We start from the raw sequence: 24,491 nt of genomic DNA, 5'->3' as shown, positions 1-24,491 counted from the left end.
GGTGTTGTCTCTCTCTCTGCATCTCTCTCTCTCTCTGCGCATCTCTCTCTCTCTCTGCATCTCTCTCTCTCTCTGCATCTCTCTCTCTCTCTGCATCTCTCTCTCTCTGCATCTCTCTCTCTCTGCATCTCTCTGCATCTCTCTCTCTCTCTGCACCTCTCTCTCTCTGCATCTTTCTCTCTCTCTCTGCATCTCTCTCTCTCTCTCTCTCTCTGCATCTCTCTCTCTGTATCTCTCTCTCTCTCTCTCTCTCTCTGCATCTCTCTCTCTCTCTCTCTGCATCTCTCTCTCTCTCTCTCTGCATCTCTCTCTCTCTCTCTCTGCATCTCTCTCTCTCTATCTGCACCTCTCTCTCTCTATCTGCACCTCTCTCTCTCTGCACCTCTCTCTCTCTGCACCTCCCTCACTCTGCATCTCCCTCACTCTGCATCTCTCTCACTCTGCATCTCTCTCACTCTGCATCTCTCTCACTCTGCATCTCTCTCACTCTGCATCTCTCTCACTCTGCATCTCTCTCACTCTGCATCTCTCTCACTCTGCATCTCTCTCACTCTGCATCTCTCTCACTCTGCATCTCTCTCACTCTGCATCTCTCTCACTCTGCATCTCTCTCACTCTGCATCTCTCTCACTCTGCATCTCTCTCTCTGCATTTCTCTCTCTCTCTGCATCTCTCTCTCTCTCTGCATCTCTCTCTCTCTCTCTGCATCTCTCTCTCTCTCTGCATCTCTCTCTCTCTGCATCTCTCTCTCTCTGCATCTCTCTCTCTCTGTGCGCATCTCTCTCTCTCTGCGCATCTCTCTCTCTCTGCATCTCTCTCTCTCGCTGCATCTCTCTCTCTCTCTCTGCATCTCTCTCTCTCTGCATCTCTCTCTCTCTGCATCTCTCTGCATCTCTCTCTCTCTCTGCATCTCTCTGCATCTCTCTCTCTCTCTCTCTCTGCATCTCTCTCTCTGCACCTCTCTCTCTCTCTCTGCATCTCTCTCTCTCTCTCTGCATCTCTCTCTCTCTCTCTCTCTCTGCATCTCTCTCTCTCTGCTTCTCTCTCTCTCTGCTTCTCTCTCTCTCTCTCTGCTTCTCTCGCTCTCTATCTGCACCTCTCTCTCTCTGCACCTCTCTCACTCTGCACCTCTCTCACTCTGCACCTCTCTCACTCTGCACCTCTCTCACTCTGCACCTCTCTCACTCTGCACCTCTCTCACTCTGCACCTCTCTCACTCTGCACCTCTCTCACTCTGCACCTCTCTCACTCTGCATCTCTCTCTCTCTGCATCTCTCTCTCTCTGCATCTCTCTCTCTGCATCTCTCTCTCTCTCTGCATCTCTCTCTCTCTCTCTCTCTGCATCTCTCTCTGCATCTCTCTCTCTCTCTCTCTCTCTCTCTCTCTCTCTCTGCATCTCTCTCTCTCTCTGTACCTCTCTTTCTCTCTCTCTGCATCTCTCTCTCTCTCTCTGCATCTCTCTCTGCTTCTCTCTCTCTCTGCATCTCTCTCTCTCTCTCTCTGCATATCTCTCTCTCACTCTGCATCTCTCTCACTCTGCATCTCTCTCACTCTGCATCTCTCTCACTCTGCATCTCTCTCACTCTGCATCTCTCTCACTCTGCATCTCACTCTCTCTCTCTCTCTGCATCTCTCTCTCTCTGCATCTCTCTCACTCTCTCTCTCTGCATCTCTCTCACTCTGCATCTCTCTCTCTCTCTGCATCTCTCTCTCTGCATCTCTCTATCTCTGCATCTCTCTCTCTCTCTCTCTGCATCTCTCTCTCTCTCTGCATCTCTCTCTCTGCATCTCTCTCTCTCTCTGCATCTCTCTCTCTCTCTCTGCACCTCTCTATCTCTCTGCATCTCTCTGCATCTCTCTCTGCATCTCTCTCTCTCTGCATCTCTCTCTCTCTCTCTCAGCATCTCTCCCTCTCTCTCAGCATCTCTCTCTCTCTCTCAGCATCTCTCTCTCTCTCTCAGCATCTCTCTCTCTCTCTCTCTCTCTCTCTCAGCATCTCTCTCTCTCTCAGCATCTCTCTCTCTCTCAGCATCTCTCTCAGCATCTCTCTCTCTCTCTCTCAGCATCGCTCTCTCTCTCTCAGCATCTCTCTCTCTCTCTCTCTCTGCATCTCTTTCAAATCAAATCAAATCAGCTTTATTGGCATGACGAAAGAACATTTCAGTATTGCCAAAGCGTGAATAATAGGGGGTGGGGGACAATAATTACACGAATACTAGGGATAGGGTATAATGATTGCAGGGTATATGGGTAACAGTTTCACACAGGGGTGTGGGGGTTAGTGTACGTCTCTCAGCTTGTGGCAGGTGCTGATATAGTGTGCAGCCAGTTCTGCTGTGGTTTCATCTTCTCCCAGGAGGATCGCTATTCTCTTTCTCTCTCTCTCTGCATCTCTCTTTCTCTCTCTCTCTGCATCTCTCTCTCTCTGCATCTCTCTCTCTCTGGGCCTCATTCAGAGAAGGTTCATAAAAGAAGTCACGGACCATTTAAATCACCCTTTTTATGAGCGTTGCTATCACGGTATTCAGAAAGCCTTCATTACCTGTCATAGCAAAATTCACAAAACGGACGATTAGCCGGTGATCTGATAAACGACCCTCTGAAAAGGCCTTACCCGGCGAGTTGTATCTGCTGCAGAGAGAGCTGCTCTGAGAGAGCCATCTCTCCCTGTGCAAATATTGCCCGAAATTTATGTGTATAAATTTTAATTTTGGTAATAGTTTAGATGAGCAGGGGGTCTCTGAGCTGAACTGCATTGGTTTCAGCCTCAGGGACCCCCTACTTCCCGAGATACAGGCCCTGTTATGGGGTGCCGGTATCTCCTATGCATTTTATTCCCATGGTCACGTGACGCGAACATTTAAATGCATAGGAGATACTGGCCCCCCATAACGGGGCCTGTATCTCAGGAAGTAGGGGGTCCCTGAGGCTATTCGCTATGGTAATGAAGTTTACTGTAAATGCATTTTTATTGCACAGGATTCATGCCAGGGGTCTCTGGTGCTAATATTAATGGATATCAGCTCCAGAGATTCCCGGCATCAATCCTATGCAGGAAAAATGCATTTTTTTTCTAAGTCCCATCTTGCCGCTTCTCTGCCGGTTTTCAACACCTTTAAGCCAACTTTTTCTGGTGTGAGAATTTTGTGATAAAATCACCATTCTAGAGCGGTGATAGGCGTTCATAGCCAAATCACTGCTACTAGAATTGCACGAGTTTATGAACATGCCGAAAAGTGGTGATAAGTGGCTTATCACCGCTGCCTCAGTGATTTTTTTTATGACTAATTATTTTTGAGCAATTCAGTCTTTTATTACCCACTTATCACTGCTTACTGAATAGCAGTAGGCATTTTGGGTGATAAGTGCTTGATAAGTGGCTTATGAACGCTTTCTGAATGAGGCCCTCTCTCTGCATCTCTCTCTCTGCATCTCTCTCTGCATCTCTCTCTCTCTGCATCTCTCTCTCTCTGCATCTCTCTCTCTCTCACTGCATCTCTCTCTCTCTCTCACTGCATCTCTCTCTCTCTCTCACTGCATCTCTCTCTCTCTCAGAAACAACATCTGTGCACAAAAAGGATCACACCAGAGTTATATGCTAATTTAAATATACTTTGCATATAGATATTATCATATATCCCAGGTATCTCAGGTGAGCCCTGTTTGGGCACAGGTCTCTCTCTCCATCTCTCTCTCTCTGCCTCTCAGCATCTCTCTCTCTGCATCTCTCTCTCTCTCTTTCTCTCTCTGCATCTCTCTTTCTCTCTCTGCATCTCTCTTTCTCTCTCTGCATCTCTCTTTGCATCTCTCTCTCTCTCTCTCTCTGCATCTCTCTCTCTCTGCATCTCTCTCTCTCTCTCTCTGCATCTCTCTCTCTCTCTCTCTCTCTCTCTCTCTCTCTCTGCATCTCTCTCTCTCACTCTCACAACATCTATGCACAAAAAGGATCATACCAGAGTTATATGCTATTTAAATATACTTTGCATATAGATATTATCATATATCCCAGGTATCTCAGGTGCGCGCCTGTTTGGGCACAGGTCTCTCTCTCCGCGTGTTTAAAGGTGTGTTTGGGGAGATATATATATATATATACTGTGGCACTTGAGATTCTATCGGGCTTCTATCTCTCGTTATTTAAAGCTAATGAGAGGCGGTGCTAACTGACCATGCCGTTAAGCCCACGCTAATGAGATCATTAATGGCTGTTGTTTTTGCACATAATTAGCTTTATGGATTTGAGTTAACCTCAGGGAACAGAATGTCCGTTACTGGTTCTGATAAAAGTACGTTACGAGCCCTGAGTTAACAGAGCTCTGTGGATCTGAGCAGGGCCGGCGCACAGGTTTCATGCCCCATAGGCAAAATAAACAGTGGCTCTTGCCTGTGTCTTCTGCCCGTCTTCTCCTTCAGAATCCAGCGTCAATGTGACATCGCACAGCGGAGCGTTACCATGGTAACGCAACATCATGGTTGCCATTGCAATGAGAAGCCGTGTGACGTTGGTTGTGACGTCTGCGGCGTCATTTGACGCTCAATTGTGAAGGAGAAGCAGGGCGACAGAACGGAGACGGCCGGCACAGGTTAATAAGTCCCTTAGGGCGCCAAAATACTGGACAATGCTCCCCTAGTACCTTTGTGCCCTAGGCTTAATGACCGAGCCAGCCCAGGATCTGAGCCTCAATGCATTCAATAGGTTAGGAGCACATTGTGGGCTGGCAGTAGCACCATTTATTGGATGGCTCCATTATAATACATACAGTATGTAATAGATCAGACGTGTTCTTTTCGCATTCAGATTTATACTGCTGCATGTTCTTCTTCAGTGTCCCAAAACATGTAACGAGTAACGAGTAGAGATGGGCGATTTTTTTGGCCGATTTATTTGCGCAGCCGATTGACCAGTTTCTTTAGTCCGCGGATTTCAGCGGATCAATCTCAAAAAGGGCGATTCGCGTTTTGCGGATGTGAAAATTATTATTACCCATTAAATCCACGGATTCCGCAACCCATGGCCGGAATTTGTAGAATCCAGTCCGCGGATTCAGCAATCCATTGGCGGATTTTTGAGAACAGATGGCTGAATCCGCGGATTGCATTCTACAAATCCACCAGCGGGTTGCATCCATTGGCGGTTTCTTGATGAATCCACGCGGAGTCAAACCGCCCAAATCTGTTTGCGGATTTTACACCGGAAAGCGGTTTTGGGGGTAACATTAGCGGAAATCCGGGGGAACGGATTTGGGCGGATTCGCCTGTCTCTAGTAACGAGTCTTCTTTGCCTTTTGCTTATTTTGATTAACCCTATCTTGCTGAAATAGAAGCAACTTGTGGCTGTGATTTCCTGCTGTCCACAAGTTTGATCTTCTTCTTATACTATATTAGTGAAAGCACTGTATGTTTGCCTGCCTGCCTGCATGCATGCATGCCTGCCTGCTGGATGTCCGGTGTCCCTAGCGGCAATCTCATTGGTCCCTTGGCCCGCCCGCCCCCGCACACCTCTCATTGGCCTCACACACTCACACCACCCCCTTGGCCCGCCCCCCACACCTCTCATTGGCCTGAGGCGGAGTGACGGGCCAAAGGTCCAAATAAATAACACACACACACACACACACACACACACACACACACACACACACACACACACACACACACACACACACACACACACCTCTCTCCCCTCTCTCCCCTCTCCAAATCACCTTTTCCCCCTCCCCAGCGGCATCACCTCTTCCCCCTCCCCAGCGGCATCACCTCTTCCCCCTCCCCAGCGGCATCACCTCTTCCCCCTCACCAGCGGCATCACCTCTTCCCCCTCCCCAGCGGCATCACCTCTTCCCCCTCCCCAGCGGCATCACCTCTTCCCCTTCCCCAGCGGCATCACCTCTTCCCCCTCCCCAGCGGCATCACCTCTTCCCCCTCCCCAGCGGCATCACCTCTTCCCCCTCCCCAGCGGCATCACCTCTTCCCCCTCCCCAGCGGCATCACCTCTTCCCCCTCCCCAGCGGCATCACCTCTTCCCCCTCCCCAGCGGCATCACCTCTTCCCCCTCCCCAGCGGCATCACCTCTCCCCCCTCCCCAGCGGCATCACCTCTCCCCGCTCCAAATCACCTCTCCCCGCTCCAAATCACCTCGCTTCCCGCAGCTGCCACGCGGCGCGTAAGATGGCGGACCCCCTTCCTCCCTCGCGGCGCCGAGTCAGACGGTGGCGGCGCCCGGAAGTACAGGTAGGTGTCGCTCCCCACCTCCGGCGCCAAACGGAACTAAAGAAAGGGCGCATCAACTGAGGTGTGTGTGTGTGTGTGTGTGTGTGTGTGTGTGTGTGTGTGTGTGTGTGTGTGTGTGTGTGTGTCACTGTCCACTGCCCCCCCCCTCCTATCCACTGCCCCCCCCTCCTGTCCACTGCCCCCCCCTCCTGTCCACTGCCCCCCCCTCCTGTCCACTGCGTCCCCCCTCCTGTCCCCCCTCCTGTCCACTGCCCCCCCCTCCTGTCCACTGCCCCCCCCCTCCTGTCCACTGCCCCCCCTCCTGTCCACTGCCCCCCCCCTCCTGTCCACTGCCCCCCCCTCCTGTCCACTGCCCCCCCCTCCTGTCCACTGCCCCCCCCTCCTGTCCACTGCCCCCCCCCTCCTGTCCACTGCCCCCCCCTCCTGTCCACTGCCCCCCCCCTCCTGTCCACTGCCCCCCCTCCTGTCCACTGCCCCCCCCTCCTGTCCACTGCCCCCCCCTCCTGTCCACTGCGTCCCCCCTCCTGTCCACTGCGTCCCCCCTCCTGTCCCCCCTCCTGTCCACTGCCCCCCCCTCCTGTCCACTGCCCCCCCCTCCTGTCCACTGCCCCCCCCCCTCCTGTCCACTGCCCCCTCCCCTCCTGTCCACTGCCCCCCCCCCCTCCTGTCCACTGCCCCCCCCCCTCCTGTCCACTGCCCCCCCCCCTCCTGTCCACTGCCCCCCCCTCCTGTCCACTGCCCCCCCCCTCCTGTCCACTGCCCCCCCCCTCCTGTCCACTGCCCCCCCCCTCCTGTCCACTGCCCCCCCCCTCCTGTCCACTGCCCCCCCCCCCTCCTGTCCACTGCCCCCCCCCTCCTGTCCACTGCCCCCCCTCCTGTCCACTGCCCCCCCCTCCTGTCCACTGCCCCCCCCCTCCTGTCCACTGCCCCCCCCCCTCCTGTCCACTGCCCCCCCCCTCCTGTCCACTGCCCCCTCCCTCCTGTCCACTGCCCCCTCCCTCCTGTCCACTGCCCCCCCCTCCTGTCCACTGCCCCCCCCCCTCCTGTCCACTGCCCCCCCCTCCTGTCCACTGCCCCCCCCCCCTCCTGTCCACTGCCCCCCCCCCCCTCCTGTCCACTGCCCCCCCCCTCCTGTCCACTGCAGGAAATGCAGGGGGAGGAATCCATGCCTTTGAGGCGCCCCCCCCCTCCCTTTGACGCCCCCCCCCTCCCTTTGACGCCCCCCCTCCCTTTGACGCCCCCCCCTCCCTTTGACGCCCCCCCCCTCCCTTTGATGCCCCCCCCTCCCTTTGACGCCCCCCCCTCCCTTTGACGCCCCCCCCTCCCTTTGACGCCCCCCCCTCCCTTTGACGCCCCCCCCTCCCTTTGACGCCCCCCCCCTCCCTTTGACGCCCCCCCCCTCCCTTTGACGCCCCCCCCCCTCCCTTTGACGCCCCCCCCCTCCCTTTGACGCCCCCCCCCCTCCCTTTGACGCCCCCCCCCTCACTTTGACGCCCCCCCCCCTCCCTTTGACGCCCCCCCCCTCCCTTTGACGCCCCCCCCTCCCTTTGACGCCCCCCCCCTCCCTTTGACGCCCCCCCCTGCCTTTGACGCCCCGCGCGCACACACTGACTGACTGCCGCACGCACGCACGCACACACTGACTGACGCGCACACAAAGCCTGACTGACGCACGCACACACTGACTGAGGCACACACTGACTGTGTGTGCGTCAGTCAGTCTGTGTGTGTTTGTGTTTCTGCCTCAGACTCACTGACGCGCGAGCAAACACACAGTGACTGACGCACACACGCTACATGAAGCTGTAAAGGAGGGAGGGAGGGGGGGACTGGATTGATGTGAATGGGGGACAAACAGAGAGAGGGGGGAGGAGAGAGAGGAACGGGAACATTACATCCCGGGCAACGCCGGGTCTCTCAGCTAGTATTTAATACATTGAAGGCACAGAGAAGCAGCCCAATCAGATAACAATTACAATCTTGATTATGTTGTTGTATAGAGGATTACAGTGCAATTCTTACAATATACAGTACACTAAAACTGAAGTCTTTGCTGTCATTTTTTCAGACCGGATTTTGGTGACGTCCTGGCTGACTGGATTATTGAGAAAAGTCAGGTCCAAAACCATAATGGAGAATTCCCCTTATTCAATCAGGATCTGCTGTCATCCAGAAAGGTACACTAATTATACCATCATTAAACCCCTGTGGTCCAGAGAGTTCTGCAGAGCATTGTGCAGCCGCCCTGCCTCTGCAACTCAGCAAACAATTACTTTAACATTATCTCTCAGATGCACTGCAGGTTTTGTATGTCCTTCTGTGGTTCCCTTTATTATAGGTAGACTGAGAAACAGAAATTGTGTCGTTTAGTAAATCTGCAGGAGTGGCCAACTTCAATCCTTAAGGGCTACCAACAGGTCAGGTTTTCTGGTTATCCCTGCTTCAGCACAGGTGGCTCAATCAGATGAAAATATTTCATCCATGCAGGATATACAAGTTTAGCCCACAATAAGATCTGGGTCAGTCGAGGTCCTGACTTTGTTGTCTTGTTGATAGATTTGTACTAAGAATCTTGTTTGATCTTATTAAATGACTTACCTATTGTATATACAAAGTTAATTGATCTTGTCTCCCCCTCCATATATTAATAGTTTTTTTTATATCCCCCCCCCCACGTTTTCTTTATTTCTTTACCTCGTCCCATATAACACAACTTAATAAATAAATAAAAGAATATGTACTCTGAAGTGTAAAGCAGTCGTACCTGTTAAATAAGAAGCCCCTGCAAAGAGTGTCTACAACACACACACGCGTTGATCAAGCTTCTTCTTTTGCCCTGTTTGCCAGGGGGGTATATACCACATCAGACTATAGCTGAATTTCTCGTTTCCTTAAAAAACAGAGACAAATCATGATACTAAATACAAAACTCAATCTCTCTCTCTCTCTCTTTATAACATGTGTGCCACAGAACTTCTGTCTAACCCTTCTCACTGCTACACGTACTAAATTCTCAAATCACAGGTTGGTGCTGAAAACACCGGCAAAGGTACTTGCACACATTGATGCACGAATAATGCGCCTCTGTTCAATATTCAGAGCAACTGTCTGCTTCGTGCATGGGAAACAGTGAGATCTTCCCAAGCTAGGGGATGGCTGTTTCCCAGCGGATTTAATATGGGGCTTTGCTGGGGTACCTTTGTAGCTCTAGTGACTGCAGATCCTCTTTGCCTAGTACTGCTGACTTTCATATGCTGTGTATCACCAATGGGCTATTTGAATGTATTAAACAAGAAACGTTTCACGGTGTAGTACCGCTATAAATAAACGACCATGTCTAGACCAAGATTGCTTATGATACAGGACATTTCCAACATGGTTTTCTCATTGACACGTTGATGGGGGCAGATGTTTTTGCCATAGTTACTGTGATAGCATCAATCCCCCACAAACCACATTTATAAACCATATGGTCCGGTCACTTACGAAATGCCTTCTAATCGGCCAATCAGCACTAAATAATGTAATCAGTCATTCACTCATTCAACATGCTATCAACATGCTTCATTCATGCTAATATCCATATCCATGGAAGCATATGTGTGTGTACTATATATAAGCTGCCACATGTTTGTGTCTTGCAAAAACTATATTCAAGGTACTGCTATTAGTTTGTAAGTGCACAAGCATGGAGGTTACGCGCAAATTCAACGTTCTGCAGGCTCTTGTCAAATGCTTTTCATTGATGCTAATACTAGAATAGGCTTAGCAATATCTTCCACAGCTATACGTATTTCCACAAATCTGTGACACAATGTTGCTTAGTTTAATGCCTCGGTCTTTAGTGTGAGAACTGTGCAGAAATGCTGAGTCAGTATTAGCTGTGATGTTGCACTTGGCTTGAAATCAAACTCTTGTTTTCCTTGTGATAAAAAGTTAACTGTTAAAATTGCAGGAGGACCAACTTCAGGGTTTTTATGAAGGGTGCTTTGTGGAGAAGCATTTACTTGGTCAAACCAGAAACAGGGGTCCATGAGTGTAAAACCCAATTCATCTCTCATGTTTATACTGCACCGCGATGGTTATCCGGGTTAAGCGGGTTAGTAAAATAAGTAGTTGATAGCGGAGGTATATTGAGAAGTGGGGCCTCAATATATTGTACATTTAAGGCAGGGGTGTCAAACTCAGTCCTCAACAGGCCATGGTTTATGGATATCCCTGCTTCAGCACAGCTTTGACTGAGCCACCTGCGCTGAAGCAGGGATATCCATAAAACATGGCCTGTTGGTGGCCCTTATGGACTGAGTTTAACACCCCTGATTTAAGGAAACGCGTGGGTGCAGCTAAAACAAGATGGGAAAAACAGGGCGTTACATGAAACATCTGCAGGATAGAGATATGTTCTCTGCCTGTAACTGTAATTGTCCGTCATTTTTCTAAGAGCCTATTTATTAAGCTGTATGTGTCAGCGGAAGTGGTCAAAATATAGCAAATGCATCAACGACGATGCAAATAATGGAACATGAGGAACTGTGCAAATTGTAACGGAACAAAAGAAATTAGGTAAACAGGCTTTTTACTTTGATAACCCCCTCCCAGAAACTGAGATTAAACACACGTTAAATGTCACAGTAAAACATTCATTAATACCAGATTTACCTAGCGATTTATAACTGCAAACCAGTTAAAAATAAGTGCACAACATTTGCAAAACCACTTCAATGAAAATTCATTAGCTCTTGTTTTTTACTGTTAAATACTGCAGGTCTGAGCTGTGAGAGATGGAATCTGCTCTATGTCAGAGTTTTTTCCCGTTTCCTTTCTGGTTTTGATTTGTTTTTCAGACAGTGGTAGTGTGTGTGTGTGTGTGTGTGTGTGTGTGTGTGTGTGTGTGTGTGTGTGTGTGTGTGTGTGTGTGTGTGTGTGTGTGTGTGTGTGTGTGTGTGTGTGTTTCAAGGGGTCAGGGAATTATCCACTTAATGGTTTTAGGATCACAGAGAAAAAGCGTTTAGTGGAATTCTCTCAGTGGAAAAATGTGTCGAGCTGCAGATTTTTAAAGTGAATATCATGCTTTGACTGGGAATTAAACAAGTATGTTCTTCAGTTAGTCAATGGGAGTTTCCATGCAACAACATCCCGACCAGCACTATCACAGCTTAATGAGTTGTGGGTTTCCACACAAACTGTATTCCAACCTGTGCTGTGTTCTACAGAATTAGTACCTGCAACATTTGCTGGTAACATTTGACTTGTATTTTCTAAACATTGAGAGAAAAATGGGAGCCCCGAGCTCCCTAGTGTCACCAATTCAAAAGAGTCCAGCAAACGTATAAGTGTAAATAATTTCACTTTTGTACTTCTCAGAGACTGTCCCAAATGTGGAATATATGTCCCTTGTTTCTCACACATAAATGACACAGTGGTAGAGTATCCCCAATAGCCTCTGTCCCGAGGAATAACTTATATGGGGTATACTCATGTAATGAAACTAACTCACTGTTTGAGTGTGTAAGGGCTGCTGGACGTCCGCGTGCTCCAACCGGGGTGAGTGCAGATTGCAGGTAGAGAGAGAAATTCAGGCGGTGCATCTGCTCCTGAGAGGAAAAACTGCAGACCGGTGCTTCTTACTGGTCAAAAAGCTTTATTTGGCACATAGACCAAAGAAACACTCTTACGCGTTTCAGGCGTCACTCCGCGCTTTAGCAAAGAGCTTTATGTTTGATAAAGTGCGGAGTGACGCGCGAAACGCGTAAGAGTGTTTCTTTGGCTGCTATGTGCCAAATAAAGCTTTTTGACCAGTAAGAAGTCCCGGTCTGCAGTTTTTCCTCTCAGGAGCAGATGCACCGCCAGAATTTCTTTCTCGACTTGTATTTTCTATAAATATCAAAACACTGTCCTGATTCACGCTAACGAAAGTAAGTTGCACGTTGTGTGATCACACAAACAGCATACCTAGCTTCCTTAAAATATTTTGACTGTTGTATAATTAAGGAATATGCACACCAAAAGTGTGAGATGTACAAAGATAACAAGAACGCGGGGGGGGAGGGGGAATGTAAATGAAAAACAGAATATTTGAGATACCACGTCACAGATTTGTGTATTATTTGTAGTCTCATGTGGTTGACATGTACAGGTCCTCCAGACCCCTTAACAGGTCAGGTTTTCAGGATATCCCAGCTTCAGCACAGGTGGCTCATTCAGAGGCTCAGATTGAGGCACCTGTGCTGAAGCAGAGATATTCTGAAAACCTGACTTGTTAGGGCTTGGGGACTGGAGTTGAGCACTCCTGGACTAGTCCACTTTAAACAAATCACAGTGCAAATATGCAATATTAAAAAAAATCCTAGATGTATAGGACTTACAGTTCAAAGTGTCATCACTTGTCCATAATACACTGCAGTAGGACCTCAACATGGGGCATCAGCAGACTTATTGATGCAGTGGCGCTCCTGGGTGACATTTAAGAACCCTACAGTGCTTCCTCTGGCTCTCCATAAAGACAGCTGTCATACAAAGGGTGAGATGGCGCAAAAAAAACTATCCCAGCACCGATGGAGGAGCGCAGTGATTTTTTTGAGTGTTTAGTGTGTTTTTGTTTCAGACCGTAGACTTAAGGGGAAGTTGAGGTCCTAGAGATATAGCACAATCTTTACACCAAAAAGAGTTACTAAATATATTTTTCTAAAATACCCCCTTTTTTTTTTTATAATAATCAAACGTTTTCAATTCTGGAGAGACCAGCGATGCTTGTTCAACATCAATCAGACTTCTAAGCATCGGAATTCAAGGTTTTATAATACAATTGCTTACCAATCTAAAATGATGGGAGCTTATTATTAAACAGACTCTAACAGCAAACATTCAGTTATTTAATATTCCATCCTCCGGGGAGTCAATTACAAAATACAAAAAAACTTACAAAATAAGTGATAGTGAGTAAAACAAAGTGACAAAAACCCTTCACCGTACAATGGAAAACAAATAAAAATACCGCTTGTGAGCGTCTCATACAGGTCTGCAATCCAGTCTTTCCCCATTCTCGCTTAGCATACAATACTTCCACTGAAGCCAGGGATTCTGGGTAATGACATGCATGTGAGTGTGTCACTTTTTACTTCTTGTCCATTGGAACCCTATAAGCGTATACATGCCGTAATACACAGCTTTCTCAGCACAGCCTGGCTTACAGAAGTGCAGAGCCAGTAACCCTACTCACAGAGAGCTTTTCCACTTTTTGGGTCTCATCAGTGTGAGGCTGGTTACTGGCTGTGCAATGTAGAGCTGGTAATGGACAAGAAGCAAAAAGTAAACACCCTGAGGTCTCATTTGCATGTGCTTTATAATTAACAATGGTAACACTAATTTCAACTTTTCTTAAATGACCGTAAATAAAGAGTAGAAGACTTAAACACAGAAAGCTAATAAATGATACACCCCATAATATAATGTGAATCATGCAACGTCTCCCGAAAGACAGGAACGACTCCTACTCCAGAGCTTTCAAACGAGGTTATCTTTTCATGTTTCTCTGTCTTTTTAAGCTACGTTGGCCCCCTCTTTTGCTTAATGTAGGTTACAATAGGTCAGGGGTACTCAATTCCAGTCCTCGAGCCCCTCCCAACAGGTCAGGTTTTCAGGATTTCTTTGCTTCAGCACAGGTGGCTCAATCAGTCACAGCTTCAGCACAGGTAGCTCAATAAGAGGCTCAGTCTTTGATTGAGCCACTGATTGAGCCCCCTGTGCTGAAGCAGGGATATCCTGAAAACCAGGCCTGTTGGGGGGGGAGGGGGCTCGAGGCCTGGATGTGAGCACTCCTGGGTTAGGTAAACAGTGTATGGTTTCTGTTGTAGTCAGAGAATTAAGTATAATGGCGAAGTTACAATATAAAGTATGAACAATAGGCCTGCACTCTCACTCCATTTTTTGTTGTTGCTTTATACAGCTTTAAACCGTGGCGCTAAGCGTTTTGTAAATTATACGGCTTGTAAAACCACATGCTTGTTATGTACGAGCTCACCATAAAGTGTATAATGTGCACCGTAAAGTTTTACACTATTTCCCCACTTACTGTTTTATGAGCACAATCGTCACTACTTTCCAGCATCTGTCTCACTCGTTCGTATAACACATCTTAATAAATGAACGTTTTCATGCCGCTTTTGACGACGATTTGTAATGTATTCTTTTTTTGCCCCCTGTGGATCAGAAGAGGAAGGAGATGTGACGTTGTAAATAGTTGCTATAGAAACCAAAAATGCTTGTTATATTATAATACATTAAAAATGCCACTCAGAGTTTTTTTAAATGCTACAAATATTTTCTCATAGTACAGGACTAATTTATTTAAAAAAAAAAAAAAAAACACATGTAGGATATTGCTTGGTCGGCAGCTTTAAATATATATATATATATATATATATATATATATATATATATATATATATTTATATACACACACACACACACACTATATATAAATATGTTTCTGCAAGCTCAGGAAGTAGACACACACACACACACACACACACACACACACACACACACACACACACACACACACACACACACACACACACACACACACACACACACACACACACACACACACACACACACGTTGTGCTACTCCTAATTATAAAGCTTTATGATTTGCAGTTAAATATTCTGTATTAGGAAATACTTTCAGAAGCCCCTAATTCAAGGCTGTTGATTATTGAAAATGAACGATTTATTGCATGACGTACGCTACAACCCACTGGGCTCTGCTTTGCCGAGCGGGGAATACTGCAGGTCTCACAGCTGCTAGACTGAAGTAATCTATCAGTGGGTGGAGGAATATGTTCTATCAATTAAGGAACAAGCAATTCTGCTGATTTGCTATTGGCAGACCAATAGACATAATGGGTTTTGCTGGACAGTATAGATACAGGTCAGGCAAACCGTGACATAAGATAAATATAAAAATAGTCCATTAAAACGTCATGAATGCTGCTGTGCAGATATGTTTGAAATGCAACTAAAGAGTAAAAGTCAGTGATTGATAACCCTTGTGAAGAACTTTTGATGCTGAGTAACAATAAAAGCAAATATGTCTCTCGACTTCGCTTAGACATTGATGGTTATACTAATTATGTGGACCGGCAAAACACATGACACTGGGATGTTCGGATCCATCCCTCCCCACAGACCCAAGAGGACACATGGACAACCTTTCAGTGGTGTCAAATGGCCACGGCCTTTTTTAAAGATTAAATTACAGCTTCAAACCAGAACCGTAACCATGGGACAGCCCTGTGATCAGATTGCACCATAGAACCATCACTTGCAGTAGCGGCGCTTTTACCGTACACAAAGCCACTTTAGCTACCTGCCGCCATAGTAGTGTGGCAACAAGGTATGGCCACCAAGGTCCACCTACCCATGAGGCTCGCAACGGAGGCTGTCGCCAAGAACTGCCTCCCAAAAGCCATCACGGGCCCTGAAACATCAGCCAGGGGCAATCTGGCCTAACTCCCACCAGCCGTGTAAACCACGACATTTTCAATTTTTTTTAACCCCTTTCTCTTATTCTTTAAAAAAAAAAAATATTTGTACATGTACATATTTATTATTAGTAATAATATTGTTATACTTTATTAATTACTATTTAATTTTTTTCGCCGAACATCCACAAACAGGGATGGAGGGTGAGGACATATTCTCCTTGTTATCACAAGTTGAATGCTCTCTCACCTACCATGGCTTTATATATATATATATATCCCTTTCCTCAACTCCTCCCCCACACATCTACACTAGCCCTAAAAAACATTTCCCCCCATTATCCTTCTATGCCCAAAGTAGGGGCACTGGCCACCCATGACATGGTGACCTTTCTTAATATGTCCAGGGCATTCTTTAGATAGATATTTACCAACCATTCATTTTCATTGCAAATATTGATATATTGATACAAATTATATTTATAGTGAATATATATATATATATATATATATATATATATATATATATATATATATATATATATATATATATATATATATATAACAATTATAAATATTACCATACTGGTATAGTTTTTATATCAATAATATTGTATATGTGTGCAGTGGACCTAACTATAATATTTACAAAATCAAAGAAGTCATGTGACGATGGAGCAAGAAATTAAATAATAGCAACTTATTATCTAACCTTGTATGTATTCATTTCAACAGCAGTGTTTATTTATTAGGCTACTGGGTAACATAATTCAACTGATAAGCGTACTGAACAAGATTTAAGGCAGATTATAGGTTGCAAAAGAGATATGCTAATCTCTGCAGAGAATAACTGGAACACTTTAGCATTAACTTGACATGACAAATTGAGATGAAACAGAAGCCTCTCCAAGTTAAGAAATAGAAGATAATGACCCAAAACTAGAGATGTGTCAACATCTTCACATTCGCTGCACACATTTCTATTGCAATTTTTCCTTAATTTCATGTTTGCGGTAAATTGTTGCGAAAAGGTCACAATGCATCACCGTGCAATTTCATACTTTTGCAAGAATTGTGCAAACAATGGTAATACATAAAGACCATGTGACCTCAGTTGTGCAAAGTTGTGCAAATGTCTCCCCCCATTTTGAAACCTGGTTTGAGAACTTGCACAAACAATTCTTATATCTCCATGTATAAAGCGAGTGCTCATTCGCATGTGATTACCCACAAACCCTGGCTGCAGTGGAAGCTTGGTATGTTAAGAGATAATGGGGAAAGGCAGGGCTGCAGACCCGTCTGAGATGTGAATGTGCTCACAAGTGATATTTTTATTTGGTGTACGCATCTCTATCTAAAACATGGCTATGTACTTGCGTGCCGCTTTCATACTTCAGACAATTAGTGATGCTTGACCAATAAAAAGGTAAAATTAGCTTATGAACATGTATTTACTTTGTGTAAATTATTTTAATACCCATGGAAATTCTTTAAAAGCCACTGATCTGCAGTGATATCTGTGTGTTCCCCTTTGCATTCACGTACTCCGACATGTTTAGGTACAGGGTAAATACTGGCGAAAGCATTGCAGAGTGGCACCTGAACGTTGTGGGCCAATGGCTGGTGGGGCTGCATATCTTTCTTATTCTTGGCTTGCCTACCAATAAGGGGCTTCCTGCACAGCCCTGTCTGTCAATGCATTATCAGTGTCCTTTTTCCAAAATTTCCCAGCATCAAAAAAGTTCTTGATGTTTCATTATTCATCTGTCTCCTGTGAGTTTTCGTGGCAATCCGCTGCTGCTATCTTAATCCTTCCACATGATCCGGTTTTCCAAGGCTTGGTATTTCAGACACAACGGTACTGAGAGTGTAGCAGGGCAGGACAGCAGTAAAGATGTGGGATGCTGTCCTAACTCCTTTAGTGAACGTTTGTGCGAACGCATTGGGAAATTCATATGACTGCAACAAGTGTAGGCAAATTATTCATGCAGTAACTATATATTAGCTTACTTCCCATTTTTCTTTTTTTCCATTTTCCAGTAAACAAACGTTTGCTGCATTATTGAATTCCCCCATGTATTCTGAAGCGGACAAAGCAATGAAAACCTCGGTGCAAGAACCATCACATTCCAGAAAAGTCCCAAAATATTTGCAAAGTTAGGTGCAAGATTGAATCCCCGTTAAAAAGATATTGTCATTTGACACTTTTTGGGAAAGTTTACCATTAGCACTTATTTTTCCCAAATTTGCAGATTGTGCATTTGCGAGCAAATGTTATTCCCATCTGGAGTCAGCTGTTTCAAAGAGTAAAAAAAAATAATCTATTTAATAGCATAGAAAAGTCAGAGATTGCAATATTCGGTTAGGGTTCTTCATCCTACATTACGTAGGACTCCCATCCATCCTCTCTCCACATGCTGGCCTAGTAAAACTGACATTGATTTAATGATCTTTTTCTGGGAAAGAACATGGTTACAAAGTAATTTATAGACTGCAGCAACCTATGGTCCATTGAGTCTGTCATTCTACCACAAATAGTGGATACTATTTAGGAATAAGGATGTGCATTGACATGTATTACATGATAAGTAAATAAGCCTTTCGTATTAACTCAATTGAATAGGTTGCCAAGAAGAGACAGTTCTCTCTTTGACATGTTACTTAATAGATTGAGCGACCTTCTTTAAGCTGCACAGTCTTATGTTCTTTACTTTTATAGTCAACAATTCAGCTCAGCATTCATCTCTTCCTTTTGTAACATTGTGGATATGTTCCTCCTCATACGTACAACCTGTGTATTCTTTCGTCCTATCATTTTTATTATGTGCATAATAAAATAAATACCATGTATAACTCAACCATACTGCCAACTGTGGCCTAATTGGGCAATATTTAAGGAAAGAGGGATGGGAACACCCAGGACAAGAGAATATTGGACACATCCTCTTGACTCCCTTTTTTGTAACTGGTATACAATTGATTGGCAGCTTTATACTAAACTAGTACACTGCCAGTGGCAGTTTTCATATTGATATTGTAGTTGATGCTATTTATGGGCTGTTTATTAAAATCTCCAAGGCAACAAAAAAGGTGCAAAATGAACCCCAGTTTTAGTAAATATTTTTTTTAAAATCCCATTTCTATTAGAAATCTAGTGATAATAATAACTTTATTTCACATAGTCCCAAATGGGACTCAAAACGCGTCACACTTACAGTATAGCGCGCAGCACATAGGAATTGTTGCAGACAGATCCTGCCCAGATGAGCTTACAATCTGTTTTTGGTGCCGGAGGCACAGGAAGATAAAGTGACTTGCCCAAGATCACAAGGAGCCGATCTCGGGAATAGAAACAGCTTCAAACTCAGAGTCCTTGTTATCAGAGTCAGTGTCTTTACTCACCGAGGCTCACGTATTGCCGCAGATTCCTAAATCTGAAAGCTACTCATTAGAATGTTGTAAGAACTCGTTAGTGTGAAACCCTTAAGTACTGTGTGCTGGCTCGGTTAGGCCCTTTGGACCCAGTTTCACATACAGTAGGTTGTTACATTGTGACTATGACTTTGTCATAGAGCATTATATTCATGTCTTCATGAAATGGTGAAAAAGTAATTGGTCAGGTTAGCACATTTACACGGTCACATCACTTATATTCTTCATACCTGTTCTCGCTTGCTTCAAAGATGCAACGTGTGATAAATACGTTTAACCAGACATTGAAAAAGTAATGGTGGGTAACAAAAAATGACAAACACCCTCCACATACAATGTACAGCAAATAAAAATATCACTTGTGAGCACATTCACATCTCAGACAGGTCTGCAACCCTGCCTTTCCCCATTATCTCTTAGCAAACAATGCTTCCACTGCAGCCAAGGATTCTGTGTAACGACATGCAAATGAGCACTCAGTGTGTCAAATAAGTGTGATATTTTTGACACTACTGTAACCTCCCATTATTTCATTATTATATTCTGAAATGTTTTAATAATCAGGTAAATCCTCTATATACACTATCCCAGACAATGGGTAAAGGCCCATGTTTACCAAACAATGCTACGGCGTACGGCACCTTATGAGGTAGAACGACTAAATATGATCAACGTGTACGCAACATATAATAATGCAATAGCATTCGGAGACACCCATCCTAAATGACAATCTTAGGGATATCTACTAAAGTAACTTTAATATCTATTAAAATAACTTTAATAGTTAATGGCCATTCTCTGTTTAATATCAGACCTCCCAGCGTGGGAGCATTAAAGGAATAGCAACGTAAATATATCCTCTGTGCGGGAGAGAAAAATAATAGCCAACTTAAATTTGGACTATTTCTGTGAAAATTATAACACCGTACAAATCTCCTAAAATAAGTCTAAATATTATTTTCTTTGTATCGTCGAGCCGAATTCCCTGCTCCTTTTGGCAGCGGTAAAACATATCCCCTAATAGAATTCATATGGGGCCTCAAATAATGACAATATTTGGAGGAAGGCCAGCCAGTCAGTAATTTAAACATCACAGGAAATTAAATTTTAGATTTCGATTTTGCGTAAAGATCTCTGTAATGAAAATGTCACACATAAATTATGAGGTCTGATTATGTTCTTTTTTTTTTTTCCCCTGACTTTTTAATAAAATAATAGAGGCACTTGACAGTCAAGAACAAATGCATATTTTATGTGAATGGAATTACGTTCACCTAACCTCCTTTGGAAATAATAGAACAGATGTTCGTGCCGCTATAGCAGTTATTCAGGTGCTCTGGTAAACAGCATCAAACACAGGAGAATATCAGAAAATCTAACAGGGTTGCGGAATAGCATGGTTCCATTTGCTGCTATTTAAGCAACAGTCCAAGCTGCCGTTTTTTTTCTCCCCCCTTTAATATGTGCATCAATACAATCCGCACAATGATAAGTAATTAGCTAAGTTGCCGATCAAGCTGTTCTTCTGTGATCGATGGGCGAAGATTCGCCTCGGGGGTTCACTAAATGGCTGCCAGTGCAGCAGAAGAGGACCAAAGATGCAACGTTCTATAGGGAAGATCAAGTGACCAGGCAGTTACTTGATACAATTGGTGCACTGCTAGAGAGAGGGCAGGGCTCAAAAAGGGGTGTGCCAGAGCCTGTTTCAGAAGAGGAAGGGGATGTGACTTTGTAAATGGTTGCTATAGAAACAAAAAATGCTTGTTACATTATAATACATTAAAAATGTAATTCAGAGCTGTTTAAAAAAATGCTACTAGTATTTTCTCATAGTACAGAACTGATTTAATTTTTTTTGAAAACCACACATGTTGGATGTTGCTTGACCTGCAGCTTTAAGGGTGCAGTTCCTCGACTTGATTTTACAATTTTTTTTTATTGATAACAAACCTGGCTTTTTACATAGTGACCCTTTCCTTCTATGCGTTTTTTTTTTTACTCCAATAAGATATCTGCTTATAAATTTGTACCCTTTCCACCACTTTTTAAATGGTGGCCTTACCTAAAGCGGCAATCCTGAATGCTAATTTTTAAAAATCTATTATTCTTTCTTTCACAGCGCTGGAACCAGGGGGTCCTCCAGGGACCCACCAGTTCCAGAGATACTCCCGTAGTAAACTGTGTTATCCCCCCCTTTCTGGAGTTCAAGAGGGCCGCCCAATCTCATGGTTTCCATAGGCCAATAGGAAGATGCAATGTCATTGGTGGAGGCTTCCTGTTGGATGGTCGATTACATTTCCAGGAAGTAATACAATTAAAGGCGCAATTCATGCTTTTTTTTATTATAGTTTTTAATATAGGTTTGAAGCAGGGGGGGTCTCCGGAGCTAAATCCCATTGATTTTAAGCTCCAGGGACCCCCTGCTTCCAGAGATGCAGACCTCCGTAGGGGATGCTAGTATGTCAGCAAAGTTTAAAGCGCACGCATCACGTGTGCCAATAGGAAAGCCTTAACCTGATCGTGTCATGACTTCCTATTAGCCCGTAAGACGCAGGAGCTTTGAAATTCCGCCATTACATGCACCCTAGAAGCCGAGCGGAGAGGCTACCGGCACCCGCTTGTGAGGTCTGTATCTCTGGAAGCCGGGGGTCCCAGGAGCTGAACTTAATGGAGTTCAGCTCCGGAGACCCCCTGCTCCAATCCTATGTTAAAACAAATTAGCAAAGAAATTAGCCGGCGTAGATTGCCTCTTTCAGCACCTCAGGAAGAAAATAAACGTATGTATATATATACAAAAACACAGAAAAAACAGGCGCACTCATAGCGTAAAATTGTATAACAATAAATTTATGGAGTAAGGGATAAAAATGCACACTCACAAACAAAGCTGAAAAAAATGCGTTTTTGAGTACAACTCAGCCCGTTCAGACGCAGGAACCCAAGGAGGAGGACTTCGGTGTGATGTCCGCGGTGTGTCTTGCCACAATAGCCCCTCTAGGTCCTGGCAGGGACCGAAAGCCACGAGGGACGCCGCCTTCCCCTCTCTCCGGTGCTACACAGAGCATACACTGAATAGAGTCTCGCGTGAACTCGATGATGTCAGCGAGGTTTCAGCCGGGGAGAGTTCACAGTGTAAACAGGAACTTGAATGTCTGAATGGCTGGTAGCAAAATGCTAGCAAAGCAGCAGGAGTGCAATAATGTAGAAGAGTGCAAATAAAATATATAACCTGGACAGTAGGCTCCACAGCAATCTCTACGCGTTTCGTCTCAAGCGAGACTTCATCAGGAGTACGCCTTTAATTGTATTACTTCCTGGAAATGTAATCGACCATCCAACAGGAAGCCTCCATGTGTGGTCAGTTGTGTTACCTGCACCAGTTAAAATTCAGTTCCTGCTGAAATCAAACTTTCATAAACGCGTGGGGATTAGCGAGTTACTTATTTATTTAGATTGAAGAGGCTGGCAATGCATATGAGCCCTGCTTTAAAGGCGCAATCAAGCCATTTTAACATAGATTCGAAGCAGGGGGTCCCCCAGAGCTGAAATTAATGGGGTTCAGGTCCGGAGACCCCCTGCTTCAATCCTATCTTAAAAATAAAAAAACATTGCCCAAAAAAATCGCACGCTTGAATAACCTCTTTAAAAAGCATGAGGAATTATGAATAAGGGTTATGAAAAACAATGTATATATTTCATTGATGTCTGACAGCCTGCTGAACAGTACAGTAATAATCTTGTCAACATTTGTACTATTAATTGTCTGTTGAGCTGTGGAGTTTTGTATCCATATGAAATGGTTAAATGTTTGACCTAAATCATACTTAGAAACATACATATCCAGATTTTTGTGTCATTATTTAACTGGTTCCTCTGATACACCAATATTTATCATTATATTATTTAAATCACTTTCAAATAGCGGGTGAGGTTATGTCCCTGGATTTATATTGCTATAATATTTGAATTTCTCCACCCTTCGGTGAATGATTTAAATGGCCTTGACCCCAGTCTGACTGCAGGGATTAATGTGGTATAATGATTGCTGAGGCTATCATTGCAGAAGGCATCATTAATTATCCTTATTGATTGTAGCTTTCAAAGATAAAGCATTATGCTGACTGGAAAATACTCTTATTCCTGCAAGGTCAATGCAAAAATAGGGAAGCTAAATAATTGCATTAACAAACAACAAAATAAAAGTAACCTCTGGGACAATAGTGTAATTAAGGTCCAATTACAGCATTTATTAGGGATTGCAAAAAGATCATCTTTACCAGGTTATTTTCCAGACAATTGACTCTGAACATGGTAACTGCCAATACCATATAGAAGGTAGAACTGTAACCACTTCACTGATAGAGAAGCCGGCAAAGCATTTAATGGGTATTGCCATCTGTCACAGCAAAAGGGTTAAAAGAAGGACCAGTTCACAAAAAGCAGCAGCGCAAGCTGCCATTTTTGAATTTTCCCCTTTAATATGTGCATCAATACAATCCACACAATGATAAGTAATTAGCTAAATTGCCGATCAATCGACGAATATTCGGGGGTTCACTAAATGGCTGTCAGTGCACCAGAAGAGGGCCAAATATGCAAATTTCTATGGGGAAGATCATGTGCCCTGTCAGTCACTAGATACAATTGGTGCACTGCTACAGAGAGGGCAGGGCTCAAAAAGGGGAGTGCTAGGGGCTGTTTCAGAAGAGGAAGGGGATCTGACTTTGTAAATGGTTGCTATAGAAACAAAAATGCTTGTTACATTATAATACATAAAAAATGTCATTCAGAGTTGTTGTTTTTTTAATGCTACAATATTTTTTCATAGTACAGAACTGATTATATATATATATACATATATATATATATATATATATATAAATAACACATGTAGGATATTGCTTGTCTGCAGCTTTTAAATAACTTCTGTATGCTCCAGATGCCTGATTTACTCACCTAGAAACACTTAAGGGCCTGAAGGAGCTTGTCTCAAAATACAAATGTAAGGTTAGACTAGCACATGCATGGGATGTAATGCAGCTGCATTGCACGCGATGCGTATTTCAGATGAACAGCCGGAAGTTTGTAGAGTTTATTGTGCAGTAAATAAAAATACCACATGTTGGTGCAATTTGCATGTCTCAGACAGGTCTGCAACCCATTATCGCTTAGCAAACAGTGCTTCCCTTGCAGCCAGGGATTCTGGGTAATGACATGCAAATGACATGCAAATGAGCACAGTGTGTCACTCTTTACTTCTTATTCATTTTAACATGGAACCCTATAAAAACTTATTATGTATACAATGTATTGGCAATTAAGTGCCTGCTTTAAATGTAACCT

At 44.5% G+C, this 24,491-nt stretch overlaps 1 protein-coding gene across 2 annotated transcripts in view; it reads left to right on the top strand.

Moving 5' to 3' along the window:
- The window catches only part of LOC142465411 (uncharacterized), a 129,469-nt gene that overhangs the window by 47,639 nt on the left and 57,339 nt on the right, over nucleotides 1–24,491 (top strand). For both annotated transcript variants that reach the window (XM_075569372.1, XM_075569371.1), the window contains exon 3: nucleotides 8,300–8,408. In XM_075569372.1, coding sequence (XP_075425487.1) covers nucleotides 8,300–8,408 — 109 coding nt within the window. The remainder of the gene's footprint in view (nucleotides 1–8,299; nucleotides 8,409–24,491) is intronic.

Source organism: Ascaphus truei, chromosome 14 (assembly GCF_040206685.1).
Source record: "Ascaphus truei isolate aAscTru1 chromosome 14, aAscTru1.hap1, whole genome shotgun sequence".
In the NCBI taxonomy this organism is placed as follows: Eukaryota; Metazoa; Chordata; class Amphibia; order Anura; family Ascaphidae; genus Ascaphus; species Ascaphus truei.
Note: the sequence above shows the minus strand (reverse complement) of the source record. Positions and strands in the feature narration are given on the sequence as shown.